We start from the raw sequence: 21,768 nt of genomic DNA on the forward strand, positions 1-21,768 counted from the left end.
AACCCAATAGACTCTCACTTTGATGATAATCGGGTTAGCATACTTGAGAATCACTGAAATGATGAAACGAGATGTGATCATGCGAGATCAAACTTATTATGAACAATTGTGTAGGCGACGATGAGTCTATATGTTTCTGTAGGTGTAGGCGACGACTAGTCTATAATCGTGTGCTCCAAACAGCGGGGAGCGCAAACAAATCGTGACACCTCGTGCACCGCACATTCTTACCTATATTGATGTTACTTGGGAAACTTGAGCTCGAACCCAAGCACATCCCCAGTAAACTGGCGATGCAGAGGATGGCGAAGCTTCCCTGCATGTTTCCTTTTGCATTGGGCTTGAGGAGAACGAGCCAAAATCCAAGCATATATATAAGGTCTGTCCGCGGTGGTTTTTTAAGTTAATTCCTCCCCCCTGATCTCCGCTCCGTTCGCCTCCACACAGCTTTAGAGCTGCATTCACATCCCCATCGATTCCACGGTGAGAATGAAGCAAAAATTTCGTTTAATAAATACACCCGATCGACAGTCAGTCTTCTCTTCTCTTCTCTGTTTCTCTTTCGCTGCTGCTGATGTGGATGCTGTGCTGCGTGTCCTTGGATTGTGTTTAGACAGTGAGCGGTGACTTCAGTAGAACGCGCACAGAGCGCACCCACAAGTTGTACTGCTGGAGACGGACAGTGACGGTCTAATTCGCCGTTTCCCAAACAGTGGGTCGGGACACATTTGTCGGTCACGGACACATTTCTTTCTTTTACAATGTGGGCAAGTTGTTGTGGGTCGCCAGTAAATATCCCCAATTTTTTTTTGTTTCCTACATTTTGTTTTTAATTATTATTTTTATTTCAAAATATATAAAAAAAACGAAAACAAAGATACATCTTTCGTGAATTAAAAACAAACTCAAAGATTTGTTTTTGTCAAAAGAATTTCATGAATAAATCAAAGAAAATATAAGAAATTCCAAACATTTGAAAACACATTTTTAAGAATTAGTGAAAATAGCCGATCTACAAGCTGCACAATGTGGCCCGAAGTGACACATTGTGAGCTTGTAGATCTGCTATTTTCACTAGTTTTGGGTACTGGGCAAACATCTAATTTCTCTTTTGGGTCTCGAGCTACTGATGCTAACGATGCTGGCTGCGTGTCCTTGGATTGTGTTGTGACGGTGACTTCAGTAGAACGCGCACAGAGCGCACCACAAGTTGTGCTGGAGACGCACAGTGACGGTCTCACTTGAAGTCAGTGGTGGAAAAAGTACTCAAATGTTTTACTTAAGTAAAAGTATCAATACTGCAATGTAGAAATAGCCTAGGCTACTCTGTTACAAGTAAAAGTCCGGAATTCTAAATTTACTTGAGTAAAAGTAAAAAAGTATTGGTATCAAAACGTACTCATATAGAAAGAGAGGTAGAAAAGTAGCCTACTCATTATGCAGAATGAGTGGAAGTAAAAGTACTGAAAATTGGAAATACTCCAGTAAAGTAAAAGTACCTCAAAATTGTACTTAAGTAGGCCTACAGTACTTGAGTAAAATGTACTTAGTCACTTTATACCACTGATTCTAGTCTTTCTTGGCTGGGCACTCATGAACAAACTAAGAGGCTACTTTATTTTGCCTATTTATTGTGTTGAGTTTGTGGAGCTTATGCTATGGATTGTATAATGTGAAGAACCGATAATTAACCAGTTAAGGACAAAATGTGCGTTACTCCCCCTTCAGACAGTTTAACAATGGGATTGACATGTTATGTATATTGAGCTTTCATAATTGTATGATTAGGCCTATAGCGGGCATTCTTTTGGCTATGTTTATAAAATACAATGCAGTTGTTTCTTTAACAGAGAGAGAGAGAGAGAGAGAGAGAGAGAGAGAGAGAGAGAGAGAGAGGGGGGGGGGGGAGGTTGGGGGTCATCACAATCTTAAAGTTGCAAAACACAGTTTTCAAACTTTTTCAAATTGATTTCCATTAGGAAATGGACCCCATTATAAACTTTTCTGTCAAAGCCACCCTGACATGGAAACAACAAATGTTTTGGTTCGTATTATATTGTATGCCTACAAGATAAATACATTCATAGTAGCATTGAATCCTAGTCACTCATACAATTATATTGAAATACTATCAAGTGAACTGAATTGAAGTGAAATATAAAAGTACACCTCATTTCGCTGGGGACTCCTGAAAGCCCTCAAGGACACCCTGGGGGCTGGGGCTCTCTAGACACCAATTTGAAAACCACTAGACTATACTAGTTATTATAGGCTATAGGTATTTGGTTATATAGGCTTGCAGCTGCATACATAATTAGGATAGTACTGTATACTATCTGAAATGAGTGATCAAATGTATTGTAATAAAGTGTTTATCAGCCAGAGCTGTAAATCCCTTGAATTAAAGCTGTATTTTAACACCAATTAATTTGTCTTTTCCTTTTTTTAAGGAACCGTTACAGCTTGAAGGGATTTCACATGAGAATTCAGGCTTTGCTGACTCTATGAAAAAAGAGGCATTAATGTGTAATTTATGTTGTAATTTTGGGTTCCTGATTAATGCTTTCCTTTTAAGAAGCTGACCAACGGGGCTATTAGAGTGTAAATAACTGAAATATCGCTAGAAGTTAATGCACCGAAACTGGAAATCTTCCAAACACTGAAATACAATGACATTATAATGATCTCATTATTCTATCTCTTAAATTTACCTTCATTTAATAACAGACACTTTTGGTATTTTTCATATGAACCGAGTGCGTCACTCAAGACAGTGCATGACAGTAGCCTATACTGCCTCACACACACACACCATACCCTATGCTCCCTCCATCGCACACACGCACGCACGCATGCACGCACGCACGCACGCACGCACGCACGCACGCACGCACGCACACCTGACGGATGAGACAGGGTTATTATTTGAACTATTATGGAAGCATTTATGGCCAACAAGCTCCCGTCACTTCCTGTTGAGCATGTACTCATCACGGCATTCTGAACAGAGTGAAGTGACACCTTTTATAATCCTCTCTGGATAGATTGAGAGTCATGTCACAGTGTGATGCCTCTGCGCTTGTTTGAAAAACTAAGTGGAAAATCCGCCCTTTCAAACAATTACTAGGATTAAGGATGAGCTCATTTATCGTACTGAGGCAGCCTACTTCCTCTAGTTAATGGTAAAATCAAGTCCATCCACTTATTATTTCCACAAAATGGAAGAGGGCATTAGCATTTTTCTTCAGACAGACAATGAAATTTAGGAGATTAGAGGCTTATGCTCAAGTCGATTTCCAGTGCTTGCAATTTGACGGAAATTGTTTCTGATAAAACCCCAGTCGGGGTACTTCTAGTCACAATACACACATGCACATGCATGTGCAGTCCTACCATACAGACGCACACATATGCTCAATAGAAAGATATTCCAAACATTTGCTTTTTCAAAAATACAAACTCAGTTTACTCTCCAGAGCGTACTTCTGTGAAAATCTGTAAAATTGACAAATAGCTGTAAACCTAAAGATCTGCATTATGTTTATTGGAAAAATTATAGAATAAAAAGCTAGTAAAAACCTTTGTGTGGAATCATCCAGGGGCCATACAATATATATGATTTTTTTTGCAGCTTCCACGTTATTCTTCTTTTCTCTGTATGAAAGTTTTACATAATAAATCATGGCATGGCAGAGTAATCAGTGTGGAATTGTTTGCATATGAATGCACCAGTACTCCCATAATTAACCAGTTAATACAACATTTCTATGTCTAACTTCATATTAATGCAGACCAAACATCAACAACCACGGCTGTGAAAACAGTAAAAATAAAAAAACAGTGTGACTGCAATCAAAACATTAGTTGTGGAGGTAGCAAATTATAAACAATATTATTATTTGGCAGCCTTTCTAGTGGCATATCAAACACAAATAAAAAGGGAGTGGGAAAAAGTGGCTCATGCAGTAGCAGAGCAATGCTTTGAGGATGAAATTTAAAAAAGCGGAGGGACTTCTAAAGGGAGGCCAAAAAGTGGAACAGTGCTGTATACACGGCAAGTGTCAGCCACTGGAGGAGGAGATGAGACTGTAGTGCTCTCTCCACAGGACCATGTGGCTGATATCCTGGGACAAACAGCTGTTAATGGCATCGTCACCTTCCATGAAGACAGTATTTTTGCTCAGCATAATTTTTATGTACAGTATACACACCCTTTCTTTACTCTTGCCAAAACACTCCCTGAAAATCTGCATACACCACCTGCAGAACATGTGGAGAGGCACAATGTGTCTTATACCACTTACTTTTCTTTCATACATGTTTGCACAGCATAAATTGTATGTGTATACACCCCATAACAGTCCCCTGTTTATGTGCAGTAAACTCCACTTTGCTCAGGAATAGATTGTCCGAGAATACATTTCCCATTTGGATATGTTGACAGAAGGAGAAAATCCCAAAGTATACTGTTCATTTTCATAACCAAAACTTACATCTTAAATCGTTTTCCTTTCATAGAATGGCCTATAAAAGAAAGAGAATGAGAAAGTGTGTGTATTCTCTATACAGATATGGTAGATGCTTTGGCAAAAATATATGAAATGTATGATTTTACCTGAAAGACATTTCCCTTTTGTAAAACTACTGCAGGCTCATTGCATAGGCTACTGTATGTTTATAAACATTGGTTGGTTGGTTCCTTTTCTGTGGTTCTGTCTTGATGTTATGCATGTAGCAGCATGAGCTGTGATTGGTCTACTTTGGAGGGGATAGACAGACACGTGTATACAAACAGACAGACTGACAGAAAAACAAATCATGTATTAGAAAGCATGTTCTATCGCCATGTTATAAACAATTATCCTAATGTACAATTGAGAGTCCCGCGCATGCGCGACGGTCGGTCGGTCGTCTACCGTCTACTCTCATACGGGTCCTCATGCTCTCTCTCTCAATACAAACTTATGGTCACTCGACCATGCTCTCTCTGTCAATACAAAGTTAAGTTTCGGTTTCGTTTTCACCTCCGGGTGTTGCCACATGAAAACAAGCGGACCATCATGGGATCCAAATCATGTGCGAGAAACAAGCACTGCTGTTGCAATGAACGTCTACACACTCTACTGTTTCTGTCTCCGATGTGTGGGCCAGGCTACTAGACGGGAGGGCCGCGTAGCGGCCCGAACCTCTAGTTATTATACAATGTAAAAGTGTACTTCCTAAAATAGCTTGCAAAAATATATAAATACACCCAAAGATAAGATGCTCAAATAGATTCAAGACCATATCTTTAAGGCACAGTGTATCACCAAGCTCTTAGTTTACACTTCATTTACCATACTGAATGGAATATAAAAGGAAAGGGAATAGATCATTTGACCGCACTGTTGTTTCCCATTTCCCTTCAAAGCAAAGCATTTAAAGACAAATTGATTTATGCTACACAGCAGAGCTGAAACACAGTGAAACAAACCAAATAAGTAACGGAGTAAACATCTTCCTGATTCTCTGCACCCACATCTGACAGCTGTTTCACCACAGTTCAAGCTTAAGCTCAAGTAGAATGTATTGCGATTTCTGTTACACAAATGAGCACAGACAAACTGAACCAAATCCTATCCAAATGACAACACACAAGATGACATCAATACAAGAACTGCAGTCACTATGGTGACAATTCAGGAACTACAGACAACAAGGTGACAATAAAGGAGCTACAGACAACATGGTGACAATAAAGGAGCTACAGACAACATGGTGACAATAAAGGAGCTACAGACAACATAGTGACAATAAAGGAGCTACAGACACCATTGTTACAATACAGGAGCTACAGACAACATGGTGACAATGTCTCCCTGTCTGCTGACCTGAAGGTCCTAGTGGTGGAGGGAAACGATTAGAGGTAGTTAGGGGCCAGCCCATTTGATGCTTTGTAGACAAAAAGGAGAATCTTGAAGTTGATTGAACCGTACTGGTAGCCAGTCTCTCTACCTGGTACCAGTCAAGAGTCTGGCCGCCAGACTCTTGACTGGTACAGGGACAGGGAAAGGGGTGACGGCTAATCCCAGTGCAGAGACAGTTGCGATGGTCTAAACGGTATGAGGGCGTGAATGACTACCTCGAGTCATGTCGTGTACAGAAATAAATGCTTTGATTTTGGCGATTGATACAACATGTTAACAATACAGGAACTACATACACCATGGTGACAATACAGGAACTACAGACAAGATGTGACAGGAACAAACTGTGAGTTGCAGGAACTACAGACAACATGGTGACAATACAGGAACTACAGACAACATAGTGACAATACAGGAACTGTAGATAAAATGGTGACAATTAAGGATAAAGCTAAATTAGCGTTGATCACTGGTAGTGCTGTAGTGTCTGTAGATCTGTACAATGCTCCAGGGTGCTGTATAGTATACAGTAGGTAGACCTGTTAAAGCGATGTAGAATGCTTTAGTGGGGAGTGTGTCTATGTTCCCTCGGTGAAGGAGTTCATGAAACTGACTCCTGTAACGCACATGAATCATTTATGGTTTGTGATGTTTCTGCTTTGTATGTAGATTTGATTATAGCACTTGCTGACTTACCATACAGTCAGGAAATACTAGACTAGGCCTGGACAAAAGCCTGGCAAAAGTGCAGAATCAATGGGAGGTTGACTGGAGTGCACCGAAATGCATGCCTACTGTCGGCCCTGTGTCTTAATTGGGATGAGTTATTGACGTGAGGTTTAATTAGTTGCCTCGGTAATTGATTGTGTGGCTCTGTCCGTAGTCCATGTGTGCCTCAGAGGAAGAGCTTGACTTACTCTCAGAATACAGATAATGGTAATATAATTAGAGTTGGGATTCACATGAGGTTTGGTTTGTGCACAGGGGCACTCTATTCCTTATGGCAATTTATACTAAGTGAATTATTGGGAAAAGCATTACGACTGCTCTTATTTCATCTTTTTTTTTATCATTTAGGATCATATACTGGAAGATGTAATTTATGTATAGAGAGAGAGAGCACATACAGTAAAGTCTAGTAGAGGCAGTTATCAATCACAAATACAGTACACATACAAAAGGACAAAGAAATTGGTGTGGGGTCAACTCTTTTCACGTCTTCTGTCCTTTAATTGCATTATAATACTCCCTCTTTGCCTATCTCTCTCTCGCCATTTCTTTATCTGTCGTTGCCTTTTTCTCATATACTAGCTGCATAATTGCCTTTCCTCTCCAGTGGCCGCGGGGGGAAGTGGAGCTCTCTCAACGTTACCGTGGTAATACTGATTGATGGAGTCGATGCTTGTGTGGTTCCAGAACATTGAGCATCGCCGCACAAAGACATGACAAATTTCAGGGGACAAATTCTAATGGCTGGCCCCGTGATTAATCCCCTCTGGGGGAATGGAAATATTGTGAATACCTATGAACTCGTGGAGGACACGGAGGCATGCAACAGACTGTGTGTGCTCTGCAATCCACTGTCTCACACATGCGTGGTGACATTGAGGAAAGAATAAGGCAGGTTGCTGTGTAGAACACTTCCAGCAAAAGGCAAACAAAGAGCTCACTGATCTTGAAATTGCATTTCAGTTTACAAGATGTGATTTGGAAATTAGGGATGTGGCTCCTATTTGCGCTGGAGTGGAATTATTGTTACTGATCTCCCCCCAGTACTTGTCTCTGCCAGGCCGAAAGGCATGGCGAGAGAGTATGTTTTACCCCCTGTCCGTCAGTCCGTGTGTCCGTCCGTCCGTGTGTCCGTGTGTCCGTGTGTCCATCTGTCTGCGAGCAGCTAATCTATGGCACCGTTGGCCCTCTCTCTGCGAAACTGTGCACACACACTCCCTGGATCCAATTCAGAACCTCTGCCCCAAATTTTTCACATGGGCCTGTTATAGCGCCACCAGTAGGCCGATTTGTGCAAAACACATTTCTGGATATTACTCATACAGATTTTATCCAAACATCACGCAAATCGGTACACAGTATCTCTATAGTCATGTGATTAACACGGATCTGTCTGATTTTCCATTTTCCATCCTGATTGGCTAAAAATGGCTTCCAAAGTTTGCAGGAGTGCTCCGTTTTGAACAAAATGCCTCAAATCATGAACACAGCATGCAATTCCCGTGAAAAATGTCACGCATATTTCCACTATGCCGAGGAAGAAATGCCACTTGAATATTTTAGAATCAGCCTCATGGTGGCGCTATAACAGGCCGATTCGTGTTTTTACCTATAACTGCACCGATCTGTGTAAAACTTTGTATGCACACTCCCTAGAGGTTAAGGAAAAACCTTTGCCCTGCATTTTTAACATTTGCCTTTTATAGCGCCACTAGGAGGCCGACATATGTAAAACATTTTTTTAATATTACTCCTTCCAATTTTATCCAAATTTCAAGCAAATCGGTACACATGATCTCTATAGTCATGTGATCAAGACGGATGTGTTTGATTTTTCATATTCCATCCTGATTGGCTAAGATTGTCTTGTAATCTAAAGTTTGCAGTAGTGGCTTGTTCTGAACAAAATGCCACAAATCATGAACGCAGCGTCCTATTGCGGTCAAACTTTGCACGCACATTCACACTATGTTGAGGAACAAATACCACCCTTTTAACATTGGCCTGTTATAGCGCCACCAGCAGGTCTAATTTAGCAAACCAAGTTTTTTTAACAGAATGCCTCAAATCATGAATGCAGTCAGTGTCCAATTGCCGTGCCAGGCCTAAGAAGAAATGGCACCCTTTTCACATTGGCCTATTATAGCGCCACCAGGAGGCCACAATAACCTACCTGACCTGGCGGAGACTTGTGCTCCGAGGAGCACTTTTTCTAGTTTTGAATATCTTTCCTGTCTGGTGGTTCCCTGCCTCTGTTAACGAGCGTTAAGAATCAATCACGACAAATTAGTATTTCACAGTGCTAATAGGGTCTGCCCAAATGAGATCAAACACAGTGTGATCAAGTCAGGGGAGAATAAATAATAAATGCGTATACATATACGTATATAGATAGATAGATAGATAGATAGATAGATAGATAGATAGATAGATAGATAAATACCATATCATATATGATCAAATCAAATGTAATACATTCATAATAATATAGCAATATAATACATGTTTTGTGACTGGGTATTACCAGCCTTGTGGAGTAAGAGGACAAGTTTACAGTGTGATAACACGCGCACTGTGAGGAACTATTAACTATGATGCAGAAGTGGACCTCATTTATTACTCACTGTGGGTTTCAGTAGCCAGAGGGTGTATGTGTGAGAGAGAGAGAGAGAGAGAGAGAGAGAGAGAGAGAGAGAGAGAGAGAGAGAGAGAGAGAGAGAGAGAGAGGGGGGGGGGGGGGGGGGGAGATGTCCACTTTAACCCTGCAAATGTTAATTAAGAGAAAAGAAAAACTGGTATAGATGCACTGTCATTAATCATAAAATATAAACAAAAACCTTTAAGACCGTTATGAGTACACACCGCATGCCCATCGCACACACACACAAGCACACGCACACAATCCAATGTCATGGCTCATGTGTTGCAGCAGAATTTACAGTGTTTTTGACTGCTTCCACCCGTCACACATTTACCCAGGGAAATCATTGCCAGCCCAGTCAATTTGACTGTGTGTGTGTGTGTGTGTGTGTGTGTGTGTGTGTGTGTGTGTGTGTGTGTGTGTGTGTGTGTGTGTGTGTGTGTGTGTGTGTGTGTGTGTGTGTGTGTGTGTGTGTGTGTGTGTGTGTGTGTGTGTGTGTGTGTGTCTGCTTGCATACACCATGCCTGCCACAGCTGCACAGGGTGCTTCCTACTCGCTGGTACGGAAGCTCTAATGATCTCAGTCGCTGCCTGATGGCCAACTCAATACAAGGAGAATAGCACGAGGAGAGGAGAGAAGGAGAGGAGAGGTGGAAAGGGCAGGTGAGAGAGAGTGCAGGAGGGATGACAGTGAGCGTGTTCAATACACAGCACAAGTGTTCCAATTTCTCTCTCTCTCTCTCTCTCTCTCTCTCTCTCTCTCTCTCTCTCTCTCTCTCTCTCTCTTCATTTCATAACATTTTTAGGGCTGAACAATATTGTAAAAAATATCATTACAATTATTTTGTAAATAAAGCAGGAGCTACATAATTTTGCTCGACATGACTCAACATGACACCACTGTGAATGCAGAATGTGCATGCAAGACCAGTTCACAAGAAATAAATGAATCATTATGTTATTCATCAGATGGACTGTACTGTTTCTCTTCCACATTAGTAATGTAAAATGCAAAACTTTTTAGTTTTAGTTTTATATCAAGATGTAAAAGTGTTTTAGTACAATGTGATTGTGGGTCCTGAGCCGTGGACAGATGGTGACTGAATCCTCAAGGGAAAGGAAGTTCCAGTGTTCAGGGGCGATGAAGCAAACACACAGTAAAATGTTGTTTGTGTTCATTTAACGCTATTTGTACAGTCGTTGAGTTAAATTTACACTGAGGATTTCAGTGTGCAAAGCAGCCTTTTACTTAACCCTTGCATTGTGTTAGAAAACTGCATCCACTTGTGGTGTTAGCGGGTCAAATTTGACCCGTGATTTAAATCAGCCCAAAATACTATGTATTTTCATTAATATTTTTCTCCCACCTCATAGCTGACTTGTAATGCATTCATATCCATGTAAACACTTTAAAAAATATTATGTTGGGTTAGGGCTAGGGTTTCATCTTTCAAAATATCTCGTTTTCTATTATAAAAATGTTAAAATTCACTCATTACATTTCCCATAATGAAGGCAATGGATAATGATGTTATCTAGCTAGAATAGAATAATTAAGAATAATAATTAGAACACACTTCCAAAAAAAATCAATAAAATAAATACTTGTTTTCGTTTTTTAACTTTAAATTTTTTTTAAATTATAAAAAATAGTGACACTAGTGGTGTTAGGGTCCGAAATGACCCGTATACCATAGAAGGTAAAAAGTAATTTATTTTTCATAAACTCAAACTTTATTTGACTTCTGATAGCAAATGCTAATTGAGGACAAGTCTCTCTCACTCTCAAACATGTAAACATTGAATATTGACAATTTGGGGGGGAATTGAGCCACACTCATTTCGGACCCTAACACCACAAGTGTCATTTTTTTTTTGAGACCATAAAAATTAATTAAAATGATGATAAATACTTTTGTTGCGTTAAAATTGATATTTTTGAGGATATCATGAAGCCTCGTTCCAATAAAGAAATGTAAAGGGTACTTTTTTACCTATTTAAACTTGAAAACGGGTCTTTTTTGACCCGTTTTCAAGTTTAAATAGGTAAAAAAGTAAGCTGCAATCCATAACTTTCATATCCTAGCCGGGATTCGAACCTCGGTACCCTGAACAGCCCAGTTCGGAAGCTGATTGGTTTCCCTTTGAATCTTGTCAACCAATAGAGGTCCTACCCAAACACAGCATATACATTGCTCAATAGAAGAGCCGTTAACCCTTTAAGACCGGGAACGCATCTGTGTAATTTTAAGATTTCTTTGGCTATTCAAAAATAGCAGATCTACAAGCTCATAGCGTGGCACCAAGTGCTGCGCTATGAGCTTGTAGATCTGCTATTTTTGAAAAATCGTGAAAATGTGAGCAAATCTTTGAATATAGATATTATTAAAGCGAACATTTGCAACTCAAATATTTGCTACTGGGGGTCCCTGGAACAAAATATTTTGCAATGGGGGTCCGCGGCCAAACACATGTCATTTTGGGGGTCCTTGACATGAAAAAGTTTGAGAACCACTGACGGCAACATAGGATAAAAAAAAAAAAAGTTTTAGAAGACATTTTCGTATAATCGGTCTCAGGTCTTATGGGTTAAACCATCTACAAACGCCACAGTTTGAAGCAACCTACATGATCAATTTCAGCACCATGGACAGTAACACCTAAGGATCCTCTGTGTCAGCACCATGGACAGCAACATATCACCCTTTTCAGTGCCATGGACAGCAACACAGCCTCCTGTTACAGCACCATGGACAGCACATTACAAGAGCACCCCGTTTCAGAACCATGGATACGGAGGAAAGACCCTGCTATGACCTTGAAATGGTGCCTATATGTGGCACTTGTTTTCATTTCAAAAACAGTCACTCTCTAATTAAATATGCAACCAACATTTAATTCATATAGTATTGCACTCAGAAAGTTTGCTTTGCCGTATCAAATTGTATGTCAGTGTTCTAGTGTCCTGTTGCATGCTGTGTTGTCTCTGCAAGTGCCAAAAGCTTAAATCTGCAGGACTGCAGCTTTAAGCTTATAAGCGCTGAAGATCAGGTTATCAGGGTCTCAGAATAAACAGTCCAGTCGCACCGAGTCCAATCAGGTGGAAAGAAACAAAAACAAAGTAGCGAACTGTGAAATGGAATTCTAATCTATAGGCAAATGTCAGGAGATTGTCGAGGAGTTTTGAAATAAGTTATTTTAATAATTTGAGAGAACTCTAAATTATGTGTGTTGATGTCCTTGTAAATGGTTGGTAAATGTATTCTTAAATGATCTATAACGTTGACCTGTAACCTATAGGGACCAAGAGTTACTACCATGTGTTGTTGTCAATACGGATCAGTGCTAGCATATGGCTCAGTATATAAACTGTGGTCAGAGCGTCAGACCTGATGTGCATGTGTCAGACAGGACGCTCCATTGCATTGCATCATACATGTAAGTCTGCCTCTTGTGGCAACAATATAATACAATTTATTCATGTTTTAAGACATGTTTTCACGTGTCCTTGTTTCTGAGTCGTTGTATCTAAGGTTACGCCGACATATTTCCACGACAAGATAGAGCCTAGAATAAACTGTGCCCACTTAGACATCAAAATCTTTAAACTGTGAGATTAAGGGCTGGCGTTCTTTCATGCGATGACGTGCTCTTTCCCCAATACGGAGAACTGCACAAAAATATGGGCGAGGGCTTCCTCTGTGTTTCATTTGGAACAAACGTGAGGGTGTAAAGGGCGCGTTGCCCTTCATGAAGTCACCATAAAAGAGTCATAGAGCTTGTGAAGGTCACACTGTGCAGTGCCTGCAGAGAAATCAATTTCCCTTTCAGCTCAAAACATCCGGTATTGACCTAAAAGTCACCAACATCTTTCTCTGGACACCACAAGTGTCTTGGAGATTTTAAATGGAGAGCAGCAAGGTGCTGTTGATTGAGACACCATTGATGTCTGGGTTGTACGTGTGTGCGCGCATCTGTGTGTGTGTGCACGCCTGCATACATGTGACTGAACATGAATGCGCAGACCTTGCCATTTTTGCCAGGACCTGGATTCACATAGTATTCTTTAACTGTGTGTGGTATGGTTTATGCATGCATGCATGCCGGCACTGTATTAGGTGCACTTGTCTGGACGTGTGTGTGTGTGTGTGTGTGCGTGCGTGTGAATCCTGTGTGTGTGCCTGTGCGGGAGTGCATGCATGTGTGTGTGTGTGTGTGTGTGTGTGTGTGTGTGTGTGTGTGTGTGTGTGTGTGTGTGTGTGTGTGTGTGTGTGTGTGTGTGTGTGTGTGAAGACTGTGAGTGCTGTAGCAGATGTATTTGAGGATCTTAGTGTGCGTGCGTGCGTGTGTGTACGTGCATGTGTGACAAGCCTGTGTGTGTGTGTGCATGCACGGGAGTGCATGCGTGTGTGTGTAAGTGCTATAGTAGATGAATTTGAGGCACTTTGAAGGATCGGGGGGTGTACAGACAGGAAGTCAATCTGTTTCTCTGCAGATTAACTCTCTCATTCCAGCCACCTCATTCCTCAGGAACACCCACTATCTCCTCTCTCTCTCTCTCTCTCTCTCTCTCTCTCTCTCTCTCTCTCTCTCTCTCTCTCTCTCTCTCTCTCTCTCTCTCTCTCTCTCTCTCTCTCTCTCTCTCTCTCTCTCTCTGTTTGTGTGTGTGTGTGTGTGTGTGTGTGTGGGTGTGTGTGTGTGGGTGTGTGTGTAAAATAATAATAATAAATAAATAAATAACATAGAAAAGATATATATATATATATATATATACACACACATGGAGGCAGAGGGAGAGAGATGGAGAGAGAGGAAGTGGGATTAATAGGGAGACTGAGGGATAGACAGGAGCAGTCAAAGGCGACAGGTCACCCCCAAAAAAGACAGCGGTGTGTACTGCTGTACGCGTGCATGCATGTGTGCCTGCACACACAACGTGCATGCATGTGTTGTTTGACCCTGTCACCCTGAGTAAGGAACCTCTCATTTAATTTCTCTCTCTGTGTCAGTTCCTGGGCAGCAGCGTTATTAGAAGTTGAACCGAGAAGGAGAGGAAGCAGGCATTGTTTCCTGTCCAATTAGCCCAGCATACAGCTGCCTCCTGTCTCAGTCCTGCCTGTGTGTGTTTGTTTGTGTGTGTTTGTTCGTTTGTGTGTGTGCGCGCGTGTGTTTGTGTGTGTGCTTTCTGTGCAGAGGCTGAGAGTGGGACAGACAAAAGAACAATGAGGGGATGTGAAGGAGAGACCTTTATGACCACAGGGACATCCCCACACCTCGTCAGTAAAATCCTTAGCGTTCATTTAACACAGAGACTTTACAAATGGAACAAATGGACCCTCACGGTTCCATGTGGTTTCATTTGTACACTCTCTGAGTTACATTAAAGACACATTCCACACATCCCATTGTGTGGTTTAAATCCTCAGAAAATGTAGTTAAAAAAATATATGTGTCAAGTATTTTTCTCCCTCAAAAATGGCCTTAAAGGAGCTTTACAGTGCCATTTTCTTTGCTCTATCTTTGCCCTTATTTAGTACTTGAGATGTCTTGGGACTGAACAGTTGGACGGACGGACGGACGGACGGACGGACATCGCTAACGTGGCTAAAAATATATAAGCAACTTCTATACAAACTCTGAAACTGAGTGTATAGGGAGCAGGGATGGTGCTATAGCTCTGTGTGCTTTCATTAGCACTCCAAATGCTAATGAACAAGTTTACAGCTTTGAAGATGCTGGTGTGTTAAATATGCATGGAGCATCCAACACAGTACAGGGACTGGGAGAAAGAGAGAGAGAGGAGAGGAAAGGAGGGGAGAAAGAGAGGGAGTGAGAGAGAGGGAGTGAGAGAGAGAGAGAGAGAGAGAGAGAGAAAGAGAGAGAGAGAAAGAGAGAGAGAGAGAGAGAGAGAGAGAGAGAGAGAGAGAGAGAGAGGAGGGCACTTAAGTCTCCTTTCAACACTTTCTCACTCCCACTAATCTTTCGATGCTTGGTCAGGTTTCACATCCATTGCTGTTGGATGTCCTTTTTCACATAATGTTGACGATGGCGGGTCATAACTTATTTCCACCCTATCGGTATGCAAATTGGACAGTGCTGAGATGGCGCACCTGTTTTCTTTGCCTTGTTCTTAATCACGTCTGCATTCTATCATCAGACTATCCTGCAAACTGAAAAAAAAGTGCATAAAAAAGGTAATGGTCCTGATAAAGCATCCATTTGTGACAAGTTTGGAGTAAGAATGTGTTGCTTATCTCCTCTCCTCTCCTCTGCTCTCCCTTATTACATAACAGGACTTCTATCTACCGCCTGGTCAAAACATAAAAATGTTGGATGAAATCCAAATTGCTGCCTTTCGCTAATAAGAGTTAGCATGACTCTCTCTCTCTCTCTCTCTCTCTCTCCTTCCCTCTCCCCTGCAGGGGAAGACACAGAGTCAGTCATTAGCGTTAAGTCAAAATAGATTAAGCCAAGAGGCTTGTGGTGCGGTAATGGGTCTGAAATTATGACAACACAGCAACTATGGAACAATTTCCCTGGAAAACGATCTACCCCAACCTCCACCCGGCCATTACAGATGAAGGAGTAATGTGTGGTAATGCTGTCAAATGCATTCGTACACGTGAAAGCAAGTGAGAAACTAAATGTTTATAAGGGAATGAAAAAAACAACAACCCTAGAATTCATCTGCATTCTAAGCTTTGCAAAACAAACAAATAAAATAAATGCACGTGTAACAAGAGCTAACTGACCCTCAGAATGTGCCGTAGGTTAAGAGGTTAGCGGATTTCCATTATACATGAAAGAGAGACAGATCCACTTCCGCATTTTGATTCCCTATTCATATATGCATGAACAGACATATTATCAAAGTTCTCCCTGATGACCTGCCTTCCACCTGAAGTGACTGTACTATAAATGGCCTCAGCGCTGATGTGAGGAGGAGAGAGGTGAATGAATGAAAGGGAAGTTAAGAGAGCAAGGCAAGCAGGAAGGAAGGTAATTCCATACAATGAAAAGTGTGAAAAGTAATTATTTCTTGCGAGATATTCTAGTCAAATTATCTTACTTACAGATTTCACTTGTTTCATGATTACATTATTACTAAAAAAATACAATTATATAAAGAAATGTTACTATATTTAAGCTACACATTCTCACAAATAGTATAGTGACAAATGATAAATGACACGTTGGGAGTGGGCGTTGCCAAGTAAGTGATCATCGGATTGACCCAAATTATACATCTAAAATGAGCTTGGTAGCTCACTGTGTTAAGATGATAGGTCTTTGTTCTCAATTGGAACAAGTGGATTCAAATCCAACTTTTCTTTTTCTATCCAAAACATGTTACGACAAATGGATGTTTTTGGTTACTGCAGCCGTTTAGGCATATCGTTTTTTTTGTGAGGTTTAAGTTAAGGGTTAGGCAGAGTTTTGTCAATATGCAACATCACGGGGGCAATGTTGAATCGCATGTCAAATCGCATGTCAAATGTTGTTTCTCGAGTTTCAGGGATACTGACAGAGCTGCAAAATGTGACGCCTTGGGAGTGAAAACGGGTTGTGACATATTATCAGGAAAAAAGTGAAAATCCTCGAAGCCATCAAAAATATCTGCCAATGTAAGATAATGACTATAATATCTTCTGAAAAAAAAGTATATCTGAGAAGTCTGAATAGAAAGCAAAAATAAACACACAATTAAAAAAAAATCGGTGATAAGACCAGATGGATGGATGGATGGATGGATGGATGGATGGATGGATGGATGGATCGATGGATGGATTGATGGACAGAAAGGCATGAGGAAGAAAGGCATGAGGAAGAAAGGAATGGTTGGTACGATAGACAAGACTGGACAGGCCCATGTACATGAAATACACTGAGCACATGTACATGAAATGTACTGAGAGCCAGGAATGATGTGACACCTAAGGAAGAAGGGAAGAAATGATAAAACTAGATAAAAGTTGACAAAAATATAATTTGCATAATGTGTGGGCAGCAGACACATCCCACCACACTTCATTTAGACGCAAATCCCACTGAATATTTTACCAGGGAAACCTTTCATGTCTAAAAGCCCACTTTCTACATGTATCATGTTTTCTATGTAAATTCTAACAACACTCCAATCTTCCCTACACATCAATATGAATGTTAATGATGGCACTTTTTGTCTGGTCACAGTCGACAGCATTACAACACATTACTCCTCCATATATCGTTGCACGCCGCATCATAAATTATGCTGTTTTTAAATGGATTCCCTGTTTTGAGGAGCTCTGGGCAAGGTCTATGGAGAGATATCTAATGGCAGAAAAATGAATTCATGCCTAGATAAAACGTGGGCTGCAGAACATGCAGGAAAGCAACTGCAGCTGTCAAAGGGGGAGGGGGGGGGGAACTGAGTAGGAGGAGAGAAAAGAGAGAAAACGGGATGCATGAAAGACGTGCAGATGGAGAAACAAATGTGAGAGCGTGAAAGAAAATGAGCAGTCCTCCACACTGCTCTGAAAAAGTGGCTGTGCAGAAGAGAAGAGAAGCAGAGGAGAGGAGAGGAGAGGAGAGGAGAGGAGAGGAGAGGAGAGGAGAGGAGAGGAGAGGAGAGGAAATCAAGAAGGTGGATGAGATGAGAAGGTGAGATCTCTGCCTCTGGGAGGATGCCATCTGCTTCTCATTGATGGGAAATTTAATGGATGAGACAGAGATTGATAAATGATTCCAAGAGTTTTTCCATTCATAGTGCACACTTTTGACACCATCGCCAAACCTGGTGTTGCTTCCAAGAACAGGGGAGAGATAGGGGCGTAAAGGAGAACACATGTGGGAAGTCACACGTCTTTGATGGATGACAGGAGGTGAAAGATGAAAACTGTTAGATGCTTTCCTTACCTCTTGGGGAAGCTGTTCTCACTCAGTGTTCCCTCTTGTACCTACGAAAAACGAAAGCACTATAATTTGTGTAACCCACGTAATCGTGAGCCAGAAGGCTGTGATCACGTGGCCTACTGTATTATGCTGCAGGCTGGTCGAGAAGAGGGAAATTGCAGACCTGGAGCACAAGCAGATATATGTCTGAAAACATTTCATCATTCTATCTATCCATCCATCCATCCATCTATCTATCTCTCTCACTCTCTTTCTCTCTCTCTCTCTCATATACTGTATATCCATTTTCGCTGTTTGATGTATAAATTATATAGGGTTTAATTGGTTTAAGTGGTGGTTTTAAGTGCTGCATCAACAATGGAATGTCGAGATCTATGGGCACCTGTTGGCAGTTGCATTCTGGATGCAAACTTTGCTGGATGTGAATATTGTCTGCACAAGCCAAGGTCTGTCATTAAAAGGCATTCAAATAATGCCGGCTGCGTTATTTTAACAAACTGCAGTCTTGATCAAAGGACATTCCACAACTCTGAAATGTCTGCTGTAGTGTACCATCGATGTTTTAAGAGAAACCTGGTGTGCAAGTGTAAAAACACCTAGAAAACCAGTCTATGCAAAAACTATAAGCAACCTCTCGAGTACATATGACATAAGATAGGTCATGAATGTTGATGTAACCAGAGCCCTGCATGCCTGGCTCAACACAAGCTGGTTCACAGCAACACAGTGCCTCACAGCCACAGTCGGGAGGAGGTGGTTATCCAAACGCATCGGGATAAAACTAATGTATACATTATAGCGTAGCATAATCAGTGATAACATCATTAGATATAATCCGCAACTCATCATCGTCCCATGACAACAATATTGTTATATCGAACTAGTCTAGATGGCACTGAGTAGGCTACGCAGCGTGGCCATAGCACCACTCGCCAACAGGTCATGTGCACAGGGCTCAGGGCCACTTCTGTCCGCGTGTGTGCCTTGTTTTCAAGTGATGTAAATATCAGAATCAGAATCAAAATGTTATCAGAAACTGTGTTTGTTGTAGGCCTACTATAGTGAGATAAAAATCGATAGAGAACTGTCCTTGGTAATGGTCTTCTCTGTTACACTCTGAGCTAAGCTCCCCCCTTTGGAGCTTAATATGGTTATTTTGTAGAATTATACGTGTGAAAAATGTGTCCAAAGAAGGAACAAGCAAGAGGGGGCAGGAGAGGAGAGGAGAGGAGAGGAGTGGAGAGGAGAGGAGAGGAGAGGAGAGGAGAGGAGAGGCTACCACAGTGCTATCTGGTGGAGTGTTACCAGCACCTCAGCTTGTCTTTAATGAGGCTAGGAGTACCATTATGCAGATGAGTGCTAATGGACCATGGACCGCTGCCTCTATACCGGTCACCAATCACTACATCTCTCTTTCCCTCCTTATCACACACACACACACACACACACACACACACACACACACACACACACACACACACACACACACACACACACACACACACACACACACACACACACACACACACACACACACACACACACACACACACACACACACACACACACACACACACACACCTCCATCTAAAACACCTGTGTCCTCATCTTACCCAAAGTTTTTCTTGTTTTCCTCTTTTAATGCAAAGCACTTTATTTTTCTTGTTTGTCTTCCCTTTAATCTCCCCTGTTCATTTCAATTTTGATGAAAGGTGCTAAACCACTACAGTTTATTATCATTATCACCCTGTCTTTACTTATTTTTGTCTTAATCTGTGTTTTATCTTATCGCCAATCTCTTTATCCTCTTGTGTTTTGTCTTTGCCTATTTTCTAATCCCCTCCGCTCCATCCTCTCAGAGAGTCAGCTCGGGTCATCCATCTCCACCTCAAAAGTGTCAGATAATTGGAAGATGAATAGTGTTCCGGTGAGATATGAAATGTAATGCAGAATTGTGCATTAAAAAACTATGTCTGATGAGTAGGCTACAGAAAGAGGGGAAAATGTGTGTGTGTGTGCGCACAGAGAGAGAGAGAGAAAAGAGAGAGAGAGAGAGAGAGAGAGAGACAAGTCAGACAAAAAGGTGGAATTTTTTGAGGCCCATTCAGGGTGATGGTTTGTGAAGCTGCTTTTTTGCACGTCATACCTAATAGCTTTTATATCTGTTCCTATGGAAACTGCAGCTCTCTTTGAAGCTATGGAGGGTAGTATTGGTGGTGATGGTGGTGGGGTTGGGGGTGTTTTCACGTTGTTTCCCCACGGGAGGGTCGGTCTCTGCCATCGCCGCGGCTCTCATGAACACTGTTAACTACAGTGGAATGAGCTGGTTGGGCCCCTGAGGAGGAGGCATCACCAGCAGCCAACATACAGCATACAGAGAGAGAGAGAGAGAGAGAGAGAGAGAGAGAGAGAGAGAGAGAGAGAGAGAGAGAGAGAGAGAGAGAGAGAGAGAGTCTACCCCGACTTGGAGAACATCTGAAGGAGTAATATCAAAACATGTAGTAAATGCATATCTCTATCACTACAGTCAACGCATGCACACAGGCATGCAAATGCTCACAAAAACAGTTGTTATAGCAAAACTATTGAAAACTATTGAATAAATAAATGAATAATAATATTCATTCAGGTTGCTGGTATGGAGTGATGTTTCTGCGGCGTTATCTTGACACAATTAATTCAACAACACAAAGCAGTCACTGCAGCATTGTGCATCCTGTGATAACGGAAAGGAGCTTTTCATAATAGAGGGTTGGTAGCGGTTGGGATGGATCCCACTGCTATCTCCTCACCGCAAGCTCATTCTTTTATGCACTTACCGCTACCACAGGCTTTTATTGTTATGGCCCAAAATGTCTCCTCTCCATCAAGCCCCCTCTGGTGCTGGAAATCCCCCTCCTGCCCTTAGGAAGGAAAGGAGGTGAAAATAAACGTGAAAGATGCATGCTCACTCACTGGGTGTGCAGAGAGGATGCAGAGTGTGGAACACTGCAAACCTTTTGGGAGCAGCAAAGAATAGAATGTTTCACTTCAGATTGCTTTTCAGTGTTTGTTTTTTTCACATTTTATTGTGTGAACATCAAATGTTTCATGTTCGTTATCGGCTCCCATTTCCTTACTTGCAACCTTCCTGTGTTTTTCACGTGGATGGAATCTGGGTTTAATCATAATACCCCACCCCCACCCCCTCCGAAGCCCTGAAGTAATTATTTTCCAATTAATGCACCTACACCTAGTGGGGGGCAATTTGCAGGGAAGAGCGAGAACAAAATCTACAGAAAAACAAAGCATATATTTCTGAATACAGCAAATATTATTGAATACAGCAGTTGGAGGTTGGAGGAAATTAAACCTTGACTGTGGAGGCACTAATGAAGCACCACATTCCAGATGTGGTGACCCCATGTCGACAGTTTCAATTTGCTTCATTCTCTGAACTGAATTCTAACCCATCCACTCTTCCTCCTGATTTGGAAGGAAATAATGGGGCAACTTCCACATCAAAGGAATATGGAGAGTAAAGTAAGGCATCTGTCTCCACAGAGGTGAAGAGGATCCTTGGTATTTGTGGGTAAACAAACACACAGATTGTATCTGT

General features: G+C 41.5%; 1 protein-coding gene across 1 annotated transcript in view; it reads right to left on the bottom strand.

Moving 5' to 3' along the window:
- The window catches only part of LOC308076274 (glutamate receptor 1-like), a gene marked incomplete at its 5' end in the record, with an annotated part of 81,263 nt that extends 80,941 nt beyond the window's left edge, over nt 1-322 (bottom strand). The window contains one exon of the mRNA XM_080416487.1: nt 232-322. Within this exon, the coding sequence (XP_080272613.1) occupies nt 232-322 (91 nt within the window). The remainder of the gene's footprint in view (nt 1-231) is intronic.
- Nucleotides 323-21,768: the final 21,446 nt, after the last annotated feature.

Source organism: Gymnoscopelus braueri (assembly GCF_963280865.1).
Source record: "Gymnoscopelus braueri genome assembly, chromosome: 20".
Taxonomy (NCBI): domain Eukaryota; kingdom Metazoa; phylum Chordata; class Actinopteri; order Myctophiformes; family Myctophidae; genus Gymnoscopelus; species Gymnoscopelus braueri.